The sequence below is a fragment of the Phialemonium atrogriseum genome (genome assembly GCF_030411735.1).
Source record: "Phialemonium atrogriseum strain 8032-3 unplaced genomic scaffold QBC33scaffold_7, whole genome shotgun sequence".
Lineage (NCBI taxonomy): Eukaryota > Fungi > Ascomycota > Sordariomycetes > Cephalothecales > Cephalothecaceae > Phialemonium > Phialemonium atrogriseum.
The window spans coordinates 794662-807202 of record NW_026848144.1 but is presented as its reverse complement, the minus strand read 5'-3'; the positions used below and the strand labels follow the sequence as shown (position 1 = coordinate 807202).

General features: G+C 52.9%; 2 protein-coding genes across 2 annotated transcripts; one reads left to right on the top strand and one right to left on the bottom strand.

The window, feature by feature from the left end:
* Positions 1-3626: 3626 nt before the first annotated feature.
* Positions 3627-4731, top strand: QBC33DRAFT_513492 (uncharacterized protein; the record flags this gene model as incomplete). Its single annotated transcript, XM_060425984.1, has 3 exons — positions 3627-3820; positions 4101-4160; positions 4227-4731. The coding sequence occupies 3 exons, from the start codon at positions 3627-3629 to the stop codon at positions 4729-4731; spliced, it is 759 nt and encodes a 252-aa protein (XP_060285482.1).
* Positions 4732-6553: 1822 nt separating this feature from the next.
* QBC33DRAFT_349100 (putative phospholipid-transporting atpase 1 protein) lies at positions 6554-11356 on the bottom strand. The gene is made up of 3 exons (XM_060423822.1): positions 7847-11356; positions 7126-7793; positions 6554-7045 (listed from the first exon to the last, which is right to left on the bottom strand). Exons 1-3 carry the CDS (start codon positions 11072-11074, stop codon positions 6856-6858), a joined length of 4086 nt encoding a protein of 1361 aa, XP_060285481.1. The 5' UTR covers positions 11075-11356; the 3' UTR covers positions 6554-6855.
* Between the last annotated feature and the right edge of the window lie 1185 nt (positions 11357-12541).

Below are 12541 nucleotides of genomic sequence, written 5' to 3'. Positions count from 1 at the left end.
AAGGAAAATACGGAGCCTTGTACGTAATGGAGGTGTACTCTTTGCAGTACACTATATGCGTATAAGTATGCGTATTTCCGGCCCGCGCAGATGAAGAAACTGGAGCACCTTGGTGGATCTGCCAGATGGCGCGAATGACGCGACGGCTAGCGACATGTCCGCAAGGCGATTCGCAATGCAAGGGTCGGATGAGTAAGGGACGCGCGAACCGGTCGCGTGGGTCCGCGCTTGTGACCCCCGGCCGAAAAGCCATCCGGCGGCTTCTGTCCATGATAACTAACAAGTGACTCATATGACCTCATCTAGTGTAGTCTCTAGACCACCAACAACTTGGCAAGCAACAGGATCCACAACATCCAAAGTGAAAAATTCTTGTTCAAGACCTTTGACGAGACACAAGGGGACCAGGAGTTAGGAATACATCGGTGCGAAACCGGAGCTCAAGTTTATGAGTCGATGGTGAGCCGTCCAGGTCCGGAAACGTTAGGTAATAAAGTGCTAAGTTACACACACCCTGGTGGTCGAGACTGTATGGATCCAACTACGTCAGATCAGCCCGGCCGTTACCGACCCACCCTTACGCTCATCCACCAGATAAGGACTTCCGTGGCTCACGTGTTGGGTGTACCTGCATCTTATTGCCTGGGGTGGGATGGTGGTGGGAAAGATGGGGGGCATTTGGGGGTACTGGAGGGTTACAATCCAGTCGTCACTTGCCCCTGGAGTTGGGGGGTTGAAGCAGGGGATACTCTATTGTTATCTCGCATGAAAGAGCCGTCTATGTAGGTAGTGCCGACGATAACCAAAAACGGATTCTTTCGCATCTCGAGACGCCGTGTGATATCTGGTGCTATCTCGAGGGTTGCACGAAACTGCCGGTTTCTACTCAATGGGAAGGGATAAGAGAATACGGGAGCGACTCATGTTTGAATAGATTAGCCAGCTCGTACGTATTCTGCCCGATGCTCGAAAGGATTGAATGGACGGGTCATGGTCGACCCTGCCCATTGGACAGGTCTCATTCCTTTGTCGAGAGCCGCCGGGTACGTGCGTTGAGACAAGGAAGACTGCGCTTTGGCGATGAACCATGGCCGTACGGACCAGATGGAAGGGGGTTAGAGTGGTGGTGGCTGTCGGAGACTTCAATGGAAACGTTAATATATAGTGCATGAGCGGGCGACAAACCCCCTCAACTGTAAGGTTGCGTTGTCATATCCAGAGGTTCCTGTTTCGTGGGCCGCCGTTCTGGGCCTTAAATGTTAACCCCCGAAAATAACTCGACTTGATATGAATCCTGATATGGATCTGGCAGGTCTTCTCCTCCAGCGTGGGATGGACAATCTACTTGTTGCTGGTACCGATACCCACGTCAACAAGTGCATCACAACCCGATTTACCCAGGTCAAGAACGTTGGATGGAGCTACTCAACTCGCTAATGGTGGAAACTTCTGGTTGGGAGAAGATACCTAGTTGTTGATAACGATACCCTTACAGTAAGTCGACTAGGTGTTTGTCGTCGTATACCCAGTGCGTTGTCTAGCTCCCGGTCGTTACGACTCATGGGAATAATAGCCTCGGGACTTACCCACGCTCTCTAACCACACTCTAAGCCTTCTTAACTGCTCTGGGTAACCCCACGCTGCAGCAATAAACCTTCCCATGGTTCGAAGTGCTTCGCTTCGGTAGCCGTGTCTATGCGGAGCAGCACCGGTTTGAAGTGACATCCAACACCTTGGAGGCGGATGAGGAACGCGGCAGGCTTGCAGCCAGTGACAAGGGATGGCAGAACATCATGGGAGTGGGACGAATCAGCCGGAGCGCAGCTCAACCGACAGGTGCAAGTGGATGAATCCGGTATCTAACCGTCGATCGACCGACCGAGAAGCACAGAGCTCTAATTGACAAATCGCAACAGCAGGCCAACGTGAAAAGATAGGCAGCTCACATTGGCCGCTGCCACAACGGAACTAAGTTAACTTACGGTTATAACTTTGGTACCTACTATGTACACTAGGAAGCGGGGCGCTCTGGGACCCTGATGGTAATCTGACGACGTTAACAAAGGCAAATAGATTCCGCGACAAATGGTACCTACGGTCATGGCTGTTAGATACAGCTGATAGTCAGGGGCCAAGAAGTCGAAGGGGTGCCAGCACCGAAAGGCAAGGTAACGAAGGGGAGAAGAAAAATAAAAATTTTGTGGTCTGGTCACGAAGGTTCTGGAGCTCTGGGTGGGTCCAGCAAGGTCCAGCAAGCACATGGGCTGTGGGAAGGCGTGAGACAGGCCCAGGAGGGGTAAGGATTCGTAAGTGCCCAGGCAGAGTGGAAGACGTGACCTACAAGAACCCGCTACTAGTAGCCTCGCTCTCCCTCTCGTCCACTCGTCTGGCCATGCTTCTACTCTCCTCTCTCTGCGAGATCTCTTCCATTGGCCACAGCCCTAACAGATTGGTACTGTGGTGAGCAGCAGATAGTCCGCTTCACAAAAACTTTTCAGAAGAGGGGAGAAAAGCTTCCTCACAACCTACCTAGCTTCAGCATACTCTGCCCCTTGCATTCCGCAAGTAGGTACCTTTCCAGGCAGGTAGGGTCCACCCGGGCGCCGGAAAGCTAAAAGAGAAAGTCTGATCCTGATTACCAAAGACGATTGGCCAGAGCATCCCTGCGGCTGATCTCCGCTTTCGGCTCGCCTTCAGATACCGCAGTACATGCGCCAAGCACTGGATGGACTAGAAAGAGGGACTCGCGAAGCGACTGCCAAATCACGCCAGCAGGCGCAATAAGAGTCACCTTCACCAAGATATTGCATTCTCCATTGCCCTGATATAACTACCTACGCCTTTCCCACCTCAGACAGCTCCTCTTACCATCCCTACCATCCTGTCCTGTCAACCACTGAGACTCCTCCCACTACCACTCTGTAAGGGCAACCTCATACAACTTATCACCCTACCCACCTACGTTTCACTCGCTCAAGTTGCCTTTGCCTGCCTTACACCACGATCAACGTCAGTCAACTCTAGGCAACGCAATTGAAAGCCCACGAACCACCTCTAGCCCTTTGCAACCGGCTATCAGATCGAAAACGGCTGGCCAATAACTTTCGGTCTTGCTCGGCTCTGGTCACATCGAATTTATTTTCCTTGAGCACCCAGACCTCACTTCGACACTTTCCCAAGTTCTCGGCCTCCAATACCAAACTCACAGCAGCCGAGATAGCCCACAAAAATACATCCTAGCTGCCCCTCCATCGAATTGCGCAATCGTCAAGTTGCGGCTGTCCCGATTCCAAATCAGGAAAGCGACAAGGGAATTTTCTCCTGCAAGCCCCCTACAGTTTCGCCACTGCGAGAGGCGAGACGCGGCAACGACAAATATTTGGTCGATATCCTTGGGCTGTCAATCCTGAAGCGGAACTTTTGGTACGGCACTACAATTCTTGGGCCTTGGAGACGTTACTCTTTGCAAGGAAGGGCCTTGCTTAAACCCCGCCATCCCCGCAAAAAGGTCACCACCTTGGCCCAGCGATTAGCCTCTTGGTACCTTGGTGTGCCAAAAACCGATAACTTCGCTCTCCATGCACCATCATCGCCGAAAGTCTGGCCATGCGTCTGCCAATACCTCAATGACCGACGTACGCAAAGTCGTTACGGTTTCGGACCTCTCCTCCAAACACAAGTCCTCACGTCCCGCTCCCATGACTAGGAAAACTACGCCTCAGGGTGGCCAGAAGTTGGGAAAGAGCCCAAGGGACCGCGAGAAAGAATGGGAGGAGGACCGTTTCTTCGACGACGAGAGGGAGAGCTTCCCCCAGTTCTGGTAAGCTTCTTGTTTCACTCCGATGCAACCCATATTACCCTTTTCCTTTCTTCTTTGCAGGTATTCTGTATCACCTCTCGCATTTTTTTTGTATACAATTGCTTCTTCGAGCACCCCCTCATGGCATTTCCTTTTCGGTCATTCCGGAGCGTCACCTGATATGCGGGTGATATGGATCAACTTGGCTATTGGGACGGATGGAAGCCCTGTTCTCGTTGGCGTATCGTTCCTGCATATCGTGCATATCTTGGAAGAGCGGGCACTGACTGTGTGTGTCCAGCATGACTTGCGAAAAGCAATTTGTACCCCACGATGAGCGGTTCCTTTACTGCTCCGAAGCGTAAGTCCCGCAAGAGCTCCGCCGCCACTCTTTTTGTCATTGCTAATCACGGAGAATGTATTACAGATGCCGTGCTCACGATCGGAACAATACATCTGCAACCACAGCGTTTCCAAGTCGCTATGCGGGCCAGTACACCGCCAACTACCCCCTCTACTCGGGCAGTCACCTGGAGCCAAAAGACATCATACCCCGCGCATCGCCATCCCGACCTAGCTCGACGCACTTCTCCCCGCCTACCACCCCCAATTCTTCCAATCACACGACAGCCATATCAGCTCTGCGGTCTCTTTCCATTCGGCCACCGAGTCCTCCCTCGCCAACGGGGTCTTACCACACCAGCATCTGGCCCTTCAACCGCAGCCCTGCGGCCAGCCCGAGTACATCTTATTCGAAGGTTGCTCCCAGGGTGTTCTCATCCACCTATGACCCTGGTTACTACGGTGTTGCTGGAGCAGTCAGCTATGGGATGACCTCCTCGAGCATTGACCGGCCCCTCCCTTCGAGGAGACCAGGGGCTCACTCGAGACCCAAGAGCATTGAGCTTGTTACGCCCATGGTTGGCCGTTGAGGTGCTGAACATGTGCGACAACCGATCCCAGCCCAACGGCGGAATCTTCAGTGGTCATGTGTCCCTGGGGGTCATTGGAACGGCTGTCAGTCATGGTGTGCCTCAGCGTGCATTTTCACGGAATGAAGCCGCCGAGCTGGCCTGTAGGAGTGCTTACTGCATCTTACCCCACCGAATCGCTGCAAGTTAGCGTTCCCCATTCCCTTCTATCTGGGGTGTGGGGGTTCTGGGCTGCATTAAATGCACACACCCATACCGCTGGTCTTTCAATTCTGCGATGCGGCCATATTCGATCGTCTCTCGGTATCTGTTATCGGCACAGATCCGGAGTTGAAGAGTCTTTCGATAGTTTCAAGTCAATCCATTCGATTAGCTTGGCTACCCCACCACGATATCTATACACCTATATTCGGCGTCTTTGACACTATCAGATCTATTTCGACGGCCTTTAGGGCAGTCTCCTTCCAGGGAACCCCCACACGTCAGCCGACTCTGGAGGCGCCAACTTCCAAGTCTTAATCTCTTTCCACTCAAAAAAGTATTACATCAGCATCTACACGGGGAAAATGGGGCATGTGGCATCACTTGCATATGAGTTAGGGGCTATCGGCGTCACGGGGCAAGGTTTCTGGCAGATACATGTTGGTGAATGAGGGTGTATATTTGGTTGTCGTCTATGACCCAAGGGCATTTGGTTTGGCATTTTTGATTGGATTGGGGTTTTTGGATATCTCTCTTTTGGGAACACCCCCTCATCTTTGGCTCTGGCTGTATATCTTAATCGGGCGTCAGGGGCCATTCTGCTCACATCTTATCCCGCCATGTGTGATAGTGTCCTGGAATAAGGCCTGCCACACATCTTGATATATTAATTATGCCACCATCTCTAAAAGAATCAAGCAAATTCGAGCGTGGAGTATAACCCGGGACTTGCTGAGAGTCCCACATTGGCAAGCCGTACGAAGGAAGCCTGTGTGTCAGTCAACAGCGCTCCGATATACGGAGGAGCTCGGAACTCGTGGAAGTTGCGCGATTGACTCTGTTGTCGATCTGATAAGGCTTGCAGAAGGCGAAAGATAGGCGCAAGTCTCTAGTGTACGCGATGGGATGAATAGACTCGTGCTATAAGTCGACTAAGATGTTGACATGCTGTCGTAATCCGCCCTTATCTAATCATTTCGCCCAAAAGCCGTTCTCGATCGGGAAGCTCCAGGATAGATCATCATGCGGGGGCTGGGCTGGCTGAAGAACTAAACTGCACTTGGGGGAGGTGATATATGCAATCATACGCAACAGATTCAGTTGAAGGCGTGGGGTCTCTAAAAATGGAATTATGCTTGGCGCGAGAAAACCACGAAAGAAACCAGTTGGAGATACCTAACCTACCCCGTAGATTACGTTTTCCATTGCCCCTCCCCCCCTTGCAGCGAACCCAGTTCGGATCCTTCGCGTATCTCCAGAAGACGCATTCTAGACCCTGGGACGGCTTCCATATGGTGGTGATGGGCCACCGGATTTAATTCGGGGCTTGGTGGCGTAGGCGTCAGCCATTCCCTTGTGGACCCTCAGCCCTGCCGGCCCCTGATGACGGAAGAGAACAACAATAATGGGGACCGATCACGCCAACCAAGCTAGGTACCCTTCCATCCGTAGAGTCCGGGTTTGCCGTTTTCCCATACGGGGTAGTCTCGGTGTCAGCAGGCAGGCAGTATTTTCTTCCACGTTCTCTTCCACGTTCTCCATTTCAAAATATGGTACAGTGCAATTCGTATAGGTCAACCCGATGTTTTCCCAATAACCTAGGTATGGGAACCCCTAATATGTTCCCTCATAAGGCGCCCGCAGCCATGGAAATATATCAAAACACGCAAAAGAAGAGAGGGACCCCTTTTTGTATGAGAGAAGAGTCAAAACCCCCCTTAACCCCGTGAACCGCGCAGCTGCCGTGCTAACTTGGGAGGAAAAAAGACAAATGGCAGAAACCGAGAATGGAGCAAAGAAACAGCCGCCAGGGATCGCGACACAGCGATTACGATGACTGTCACGGGCTAGCAAGGAGCTCCAAAAAGTGTGGTATCAAACGCACTTATAAATCAAAACATTCGATATCTGACAAACGCGCAATCACCTCCCGCCCTGCTGGGTCGGCCTTGAACTGGCCATCTCGCCATACCGCCCGCGATGCTGCGTGGTATCGTAGGCTTGCAGGACACGTGTTTGAGACTCGTCGGCCTGGGAGAAGGCGTAGCCGCGCTGCTTACGCATCCGCTGGACTTGCCGGACCTTCCGGATGGCCTTCTGGAATTGTTCCATCCTGTGCGTTTCGGACGACGTCAGTATGTGGGGTAGAAAAAGGGGAGGGAGGAGCGGGAACAGGTGGTTTTGGTTACGTACCTTGGACGGTAATCCTGGATGTTGTACTTCTGGATCTCCTGGATGTGATGATATGTCTGCGGATAGTACATCCTCTTCACGTACTTGTAGGCGAAGTCTCGTAGCAGGCACAGAACGGCGAGACATGCCGCCTGCAGCCAGAAGAGGGGGCTCGGGAATAACCGTGGGACCAGCCCTTCGAGCTCAGTCGAAATGTGAAGCTTCGGGGCCACAATGGAGTAAACGGCGACGAAAACATACCAGAAAGCCATGCTGCCCGGGATCGCGATGACGTGGTATTTTGTCCAGTTGTTGGTGACGAGAGCTGCCTTGCCGAGGACGGTCAACAACACCGGAGCATACAGCGCCGTGCCCCATGCCCAGTGGCCGGCGACTTTGCCATCCCCCTGGATCAGATCTCCCCACGAAAACAGAGCCCCCCCAATGTAGAGGATGATGGAATGGTACGCCGCAGTGATGATCCAGGACGCAAACGTCTTGATTTTGAAGAACGAGTTGTTTTGTCCGAGGTTGTAAAGCTGGGGATAGCGATCGAGAAGACGAGCCGAGATGAACTGATCGAGAATACCCATGGCCAAGGGAGGGAGGAAGGTGAAGAAGACGTTGTAGAACGACAACATCCATGACTCGTAGATAATCGCGCCCGAGAAGACGTTCTCGAAAGTATACTTGTAACGGTTTAGTAATGTCAATCGAGAAGGTCGAAGAGGAGGAGACTTACCCAGAACTGCGTCAGGTACAGAGTGATGTTCTTGTAGAACGAGTAAAGGATCGCCTTGCTAATCCGGTGATAGCTCCATGCGCCATGGACAAGCAGCAGCTTACGAAGGTACCGAAACTGGGCAATCGACACATCCGCACTCCGCGCCGCTTGGAGACCCTCCATGCCGCTGATACCTACCCCGATATGGGCTGCTTGGATCATCGAAACGTCATTCGCACCGTCGCCGATGGCGAGGAGAATGGACTCCTTCTGGTACTTCTTGACCAGCTTCACGACCAGGGCTTTTTGCAAGGGCGAGACACGGCAGCAAATAACAGCCTTGCACATGACGGCGAGGTCGAGGAAGAGCTTATCCAGGCCCTTCTCCAAGGCATATGTCAGGGACTTTCCGTCGATAACAAGAGCCAAGGTCTCGTTCTCGATCGTCCCATCGCCCTGCGTCCGGATTGCGTCAAGTTTCTTCTGGATGTTGTCCCGCGTTGCCGCCGGCGTTTCTTCGTTGACGATCAGAAGCATCATGTCTTCGCTGAGAAGCTTGGAGCTCATTCCGATATTGATGGCCGTCTCCTGTCGATCGCCCGTCAAAACCCACACCTTGATGCCAGCTTGCTGCAGAGTGTGGATGGTCTCGGGGACGCCATCTTGCAGCCGGTCCTCAATGGCGGTAGCGCCGAGCAGGTAAAGGTCATGTTCAATGATCTCCGCGGCCTTATCCAGTTCTTCAGCACGATTGCCTCCGACCGTCGTCTGTGCTTTATCGTACACCTGCCACCACTCCTTGTATTCATCATCGGGGATCTCGCGCATGGCTAAGCAGAGAGTTCGTAGGCCTTCGGAGGCGTAATCCTCCAGATGCCTCAAGGTTGCCTCCACGTGCGGGTTGTGCTCGTCGAGTCTCTCCAGTATCACCGTGTCGGCACCCTTGCAATAGCAGCGTATCTTCCCATCCGGACAGCGATAGATGGCCGACATCCTCTTGCGAGTGGAATTGAACTCGCAAACTGCTAGTAGTTCATACTCCAGTTCCTGGCCTTCGACCTCAATGATGACTGATCGGGGCTTTCGAGCCGTGAATTTATATCCCAGTTCCAGAGCGCCTTGTACGAGCGCTCCTTCGTCGGGGGAGGCGGCTTGGTATTTGATCGCCCCTCCCTTCTCGTCATTGCGTTCCGGAATAACGGTGTGGCAAGTTGCGAGTAGGGAGAGGAAATGGTGAATCGCGGCCGAGCTCTCGTGAGTCTTCAGGTTTGCATGTAGCTGCTTGAACTCATGGACGCCAGTTTCCATGCCATCCTCAACGGTCGCACGCCGCTCTTCCGGCACTTCATCAGCATACATGATGCCAGCAATAGAGCATTGCTTGAATTCCATCATGTTGCACGTGAGAGTTCCCGTTTTATCGGAGAAGACGTATTCCACCATGCCCAACTCCTCGACCAAGCTAGACGTACGGCAGTTCGCGGGCGTGTCCGTCTTGTCATAGTAGATGTCAAGGTCGTCGTTGATGAGGATTCCGTGCCAGTACTTGACGAGCTCGAGGGTGACAAATAGCGAGATCGGGACGAGGGAGGAGAACAGGACCCAATATGTGACCATGTCTCGGATGAATGTGACAAGAACCTCGACAGCGGTACTGGTGGAGGTCAACATGAGGTAGGGAAGGGCGTTTCCTTGAACTTTCCGCATGACGAGATCGCCAACTGTGCAGATGACGCTGAGAGCCAATAGCATGCCGATCAGGACCAGAACCAGCATGTTCAGCTGTCTTTCGACCTTGGTCCGCTTGATTGGTGCAGCGGTGGCATTTCGCATGAGCTTCGTCTCGTGGCCGGTGAATACCACGACCCCGTGGATCCAGGGAGTGTTTCGAAGCGTGGCTCCTCGCAAGAGCAGCTGCTCCGGGTTCAAGGGGAGCTCCTTCTCCCCACCGCCGGTCTGCATTGTCAGGGTAGCCTCGTAAGTGTACAAGCTGCTGTTGGGCTGCTCTGATCGGATCCTCCCTCCAAGGCGCCCAAGATCGCTTGAGCTGACCATCTCGGAGGTCTCGGGTAGAGCCTGCTTGATCTTGAGATTGGTCTCGCCGTCCAGGTTGGCAGTCTCGATGTAGCACAAGCCCTCGGGCTCGGATGACGCCAGTAGAACCAGGTCGGCGGGAAAGGGCTCTTCGGACTCGACTCGGATGATGTCCCCGACAGCGACACTAATCCATTTCGTCTCATTGAATGTCGATCCCCGTAATACACGGGCCTTGGACATGTTGAGGGCTTTGTCTGCCTGCTTCCTCCGGTAGTCCTCCACCAACTCCTTGCCTGCTGATACCATGAGCACGATGAGGAGGGGACCAATGGTGGTGTATTTGTTGGTGGGCGATAGACCGGGGATTTGTTGTAAGCCGGCGGTGAACAGGAAGAAGATGTTGGCGAATTTGGAGAACTGTTCGAAGAGGAATTTCGGAAGGAAGGTTGCCACGTTGTATTTGGCGGTCGAGATGTGGTTATCGACATATTTGTTCGCGCTGTTGGCGGGGGGGTTGTTAAGATGGATGATGCGCGGTCCCAGGGTCGCAGGGTCCGGCTTCGACCTCCCAAAGCCGAACTTGAAGTTCCCCATGTCGAATTTCTTGTTTCGCTTTGGCCGAGGCTCCAAATCCGAGTCTGTCCGATCTCTGACCCCTCCTCCTGGCTCTGTTAAGGGCAGATCCATTTCTGAATAGCCTTGACCCAGCCCCATCATATTCTTCGCGCGGCCCAGCAGGCCACCACCTAAGCTGAGAACACTATTCCTCTTTCGCGCGGCATGGATGCCAGCTTCTGACGGCCCAGAACCTACATTGCCCTCATGCTGATAATATGATTGGCCGTCGTCGGGGAAGTCGTCGAAGTCGTCGGCGTATCTCTGGTAGTTGCCCAAGCCGGATGTTTGGCTGTATTGCCGGCCCCTAGTAGCGAGATACGGGCCTTCGGGGGGCGTCGAGGAGGGCCCTGCTTGTACACCCCTGGTTGCTTTCACCGAAGCATGCGTTGTCTGGCCAGCACCGACAAAATCATCGTAGGAAACGGATGGCCGTGACTGGGTTCCGTTGTCGTGCGCAAATGATCCCAACAGGTCGTCGTCATTTAGATCTGATCTTTGACCTTGGGAGTAAATGGGCTGCTCATTGTCTAGATCGAGTAGAAGGTCATTTCGAGAGGTCGAAGAACCTCCTGGAGGAGGTCTCCCAGCCATGGCGGCGGCCGGGGAGGTTGGAGGTAATCAAGGTTACTCGGGAGATAATTGGCGATGCATGCGGAGTCGTGGTCAAGAAAATGGACGAGGAAGCATCGAGAGGTGATTGGGGAATGAGAGTATTGATGTCGTGGCGCCGTGGTTGTGGTTGTGGTTGTGGTTGTGGTTGTGGTTATGGTTATGGTGTGTCGTCGTCTTGCGAAGGTGCTGGCGGCCGCAGCTAGACCAGGGATGAGGAATAGAGTCCCGTATTCGTTGCAGCACAGCCTCTTTCTGCACAAGTGTACAGCGATCTGTATGCACTAGGATTAGGTACTTTTTCAGCACTGCCAAACACGCCCCCGATAAGTACTAGTACATTTCCCGCCATTCATTGTGGGCCCCGCCACATGCACAACAAGCCTCCAGCTGGGCCCGGCGGGCCTGCTGCAGAGTGGAAAAGCTGTTTCTCCGCCAGCTCTATGGCGGCGCGTCACGATCTGGACAACAGCTCCCAAAGCTAACCAAGGCAAAGCAAACCAAGGGAGAGCTCAAGATATCACAGAGAATCTGGCATCAACAAACAGTCAATATGGTATTTCCAACCTCGGCGATCTTATGCGAGTAATTTTGCTAACTATAGGCGATTGCAGTCGGCTCTTTTTAACCTTCAGTCACTTCTGCTTGTGCTTCTCCTTCTAGTCTGTACTTGCACATATATCCATCAGATGTTCCCGAGAATACTCGATTCGAACAAGGACGGGTGAGTGACTCAATCTCTTTGAAGCGAAGCCTCCCATTCTAACACAACAACAGAGTCATGGGTGTATTTTGGAAATTTGCAAGAATCGGCGAGAGAATGAGTCCATACATAAGCCTGGCTTGCATCGTTATGGCGGTATGCTTTCTCCCCTTATGACACTCCCAGTTCCCAACTAAATCAATACTTCCAGTTGTCATTGGTCGTTGGCTTTTGAAATGGATATGGGGTACCACCCTGCTTGGCGATGTTCATCCTGCTCTACTGCTACAGGACCCTCAACGAAGTTTCAGGAAGATCATCATCCTCCATGCGGTATGGTGTTCTTGCCCAGCTGCCTCGGTAAGCCGACTGACTTCAGTAGGTTAGATGCAAGAGCATCCCCTATTTTCAGCCTGAGCAGCTATTACTAGACCGCGTGGTTTCGTTCGCCAGCCTGGGTAATCATGTAATCTTGGGGCTTAGATGAATCCGCTGGCCACAGAGAGACACGCGCTACGACTTCACGACTTACCACACATCCCTCGTGAGCTACAACCACCTCAACACCTGTCAAACCAGCCGGCTGCAGTTATCTGAAGGGGTGATATTGGGTCATGTAGACCAGCTAGCATTAATATCAGATACATTTTGAACGACTTCCGCCTCAGCCACTTCAGCCTTCAATTCTGGCCAGCTTGGCCTCCTTAGCCTCTCTAGTGTTCGGCTAGCTGCATGTACTAGTGGAT

Excerpts from the sequence above, each read along its gene's own strand:
- QBC33DRAFT_349100 (XM_060423822.1), bottom strand. The coding sequence starts at position 11,074 with ATGGCTGGGAGACCTCCTCCAGGAGGTTCTTCGACCTCTCGAAATGAC. Across the intron at positions 7,794-7,846 it reads TGTACCTGACGCAGTTCTGG|TATACTTTCGAGAACGTCTT; the intron begins GTAAGTCTCCTC and ends AACCGTTACAAG. Across the intron at positions 7,046-7,125 it reads ATCCAGGATTACCGTCCAAG|GATGGAACAATTCCAGAAGG; the intron begins GTACGTAACCAA and ends CGAAACGCACAG.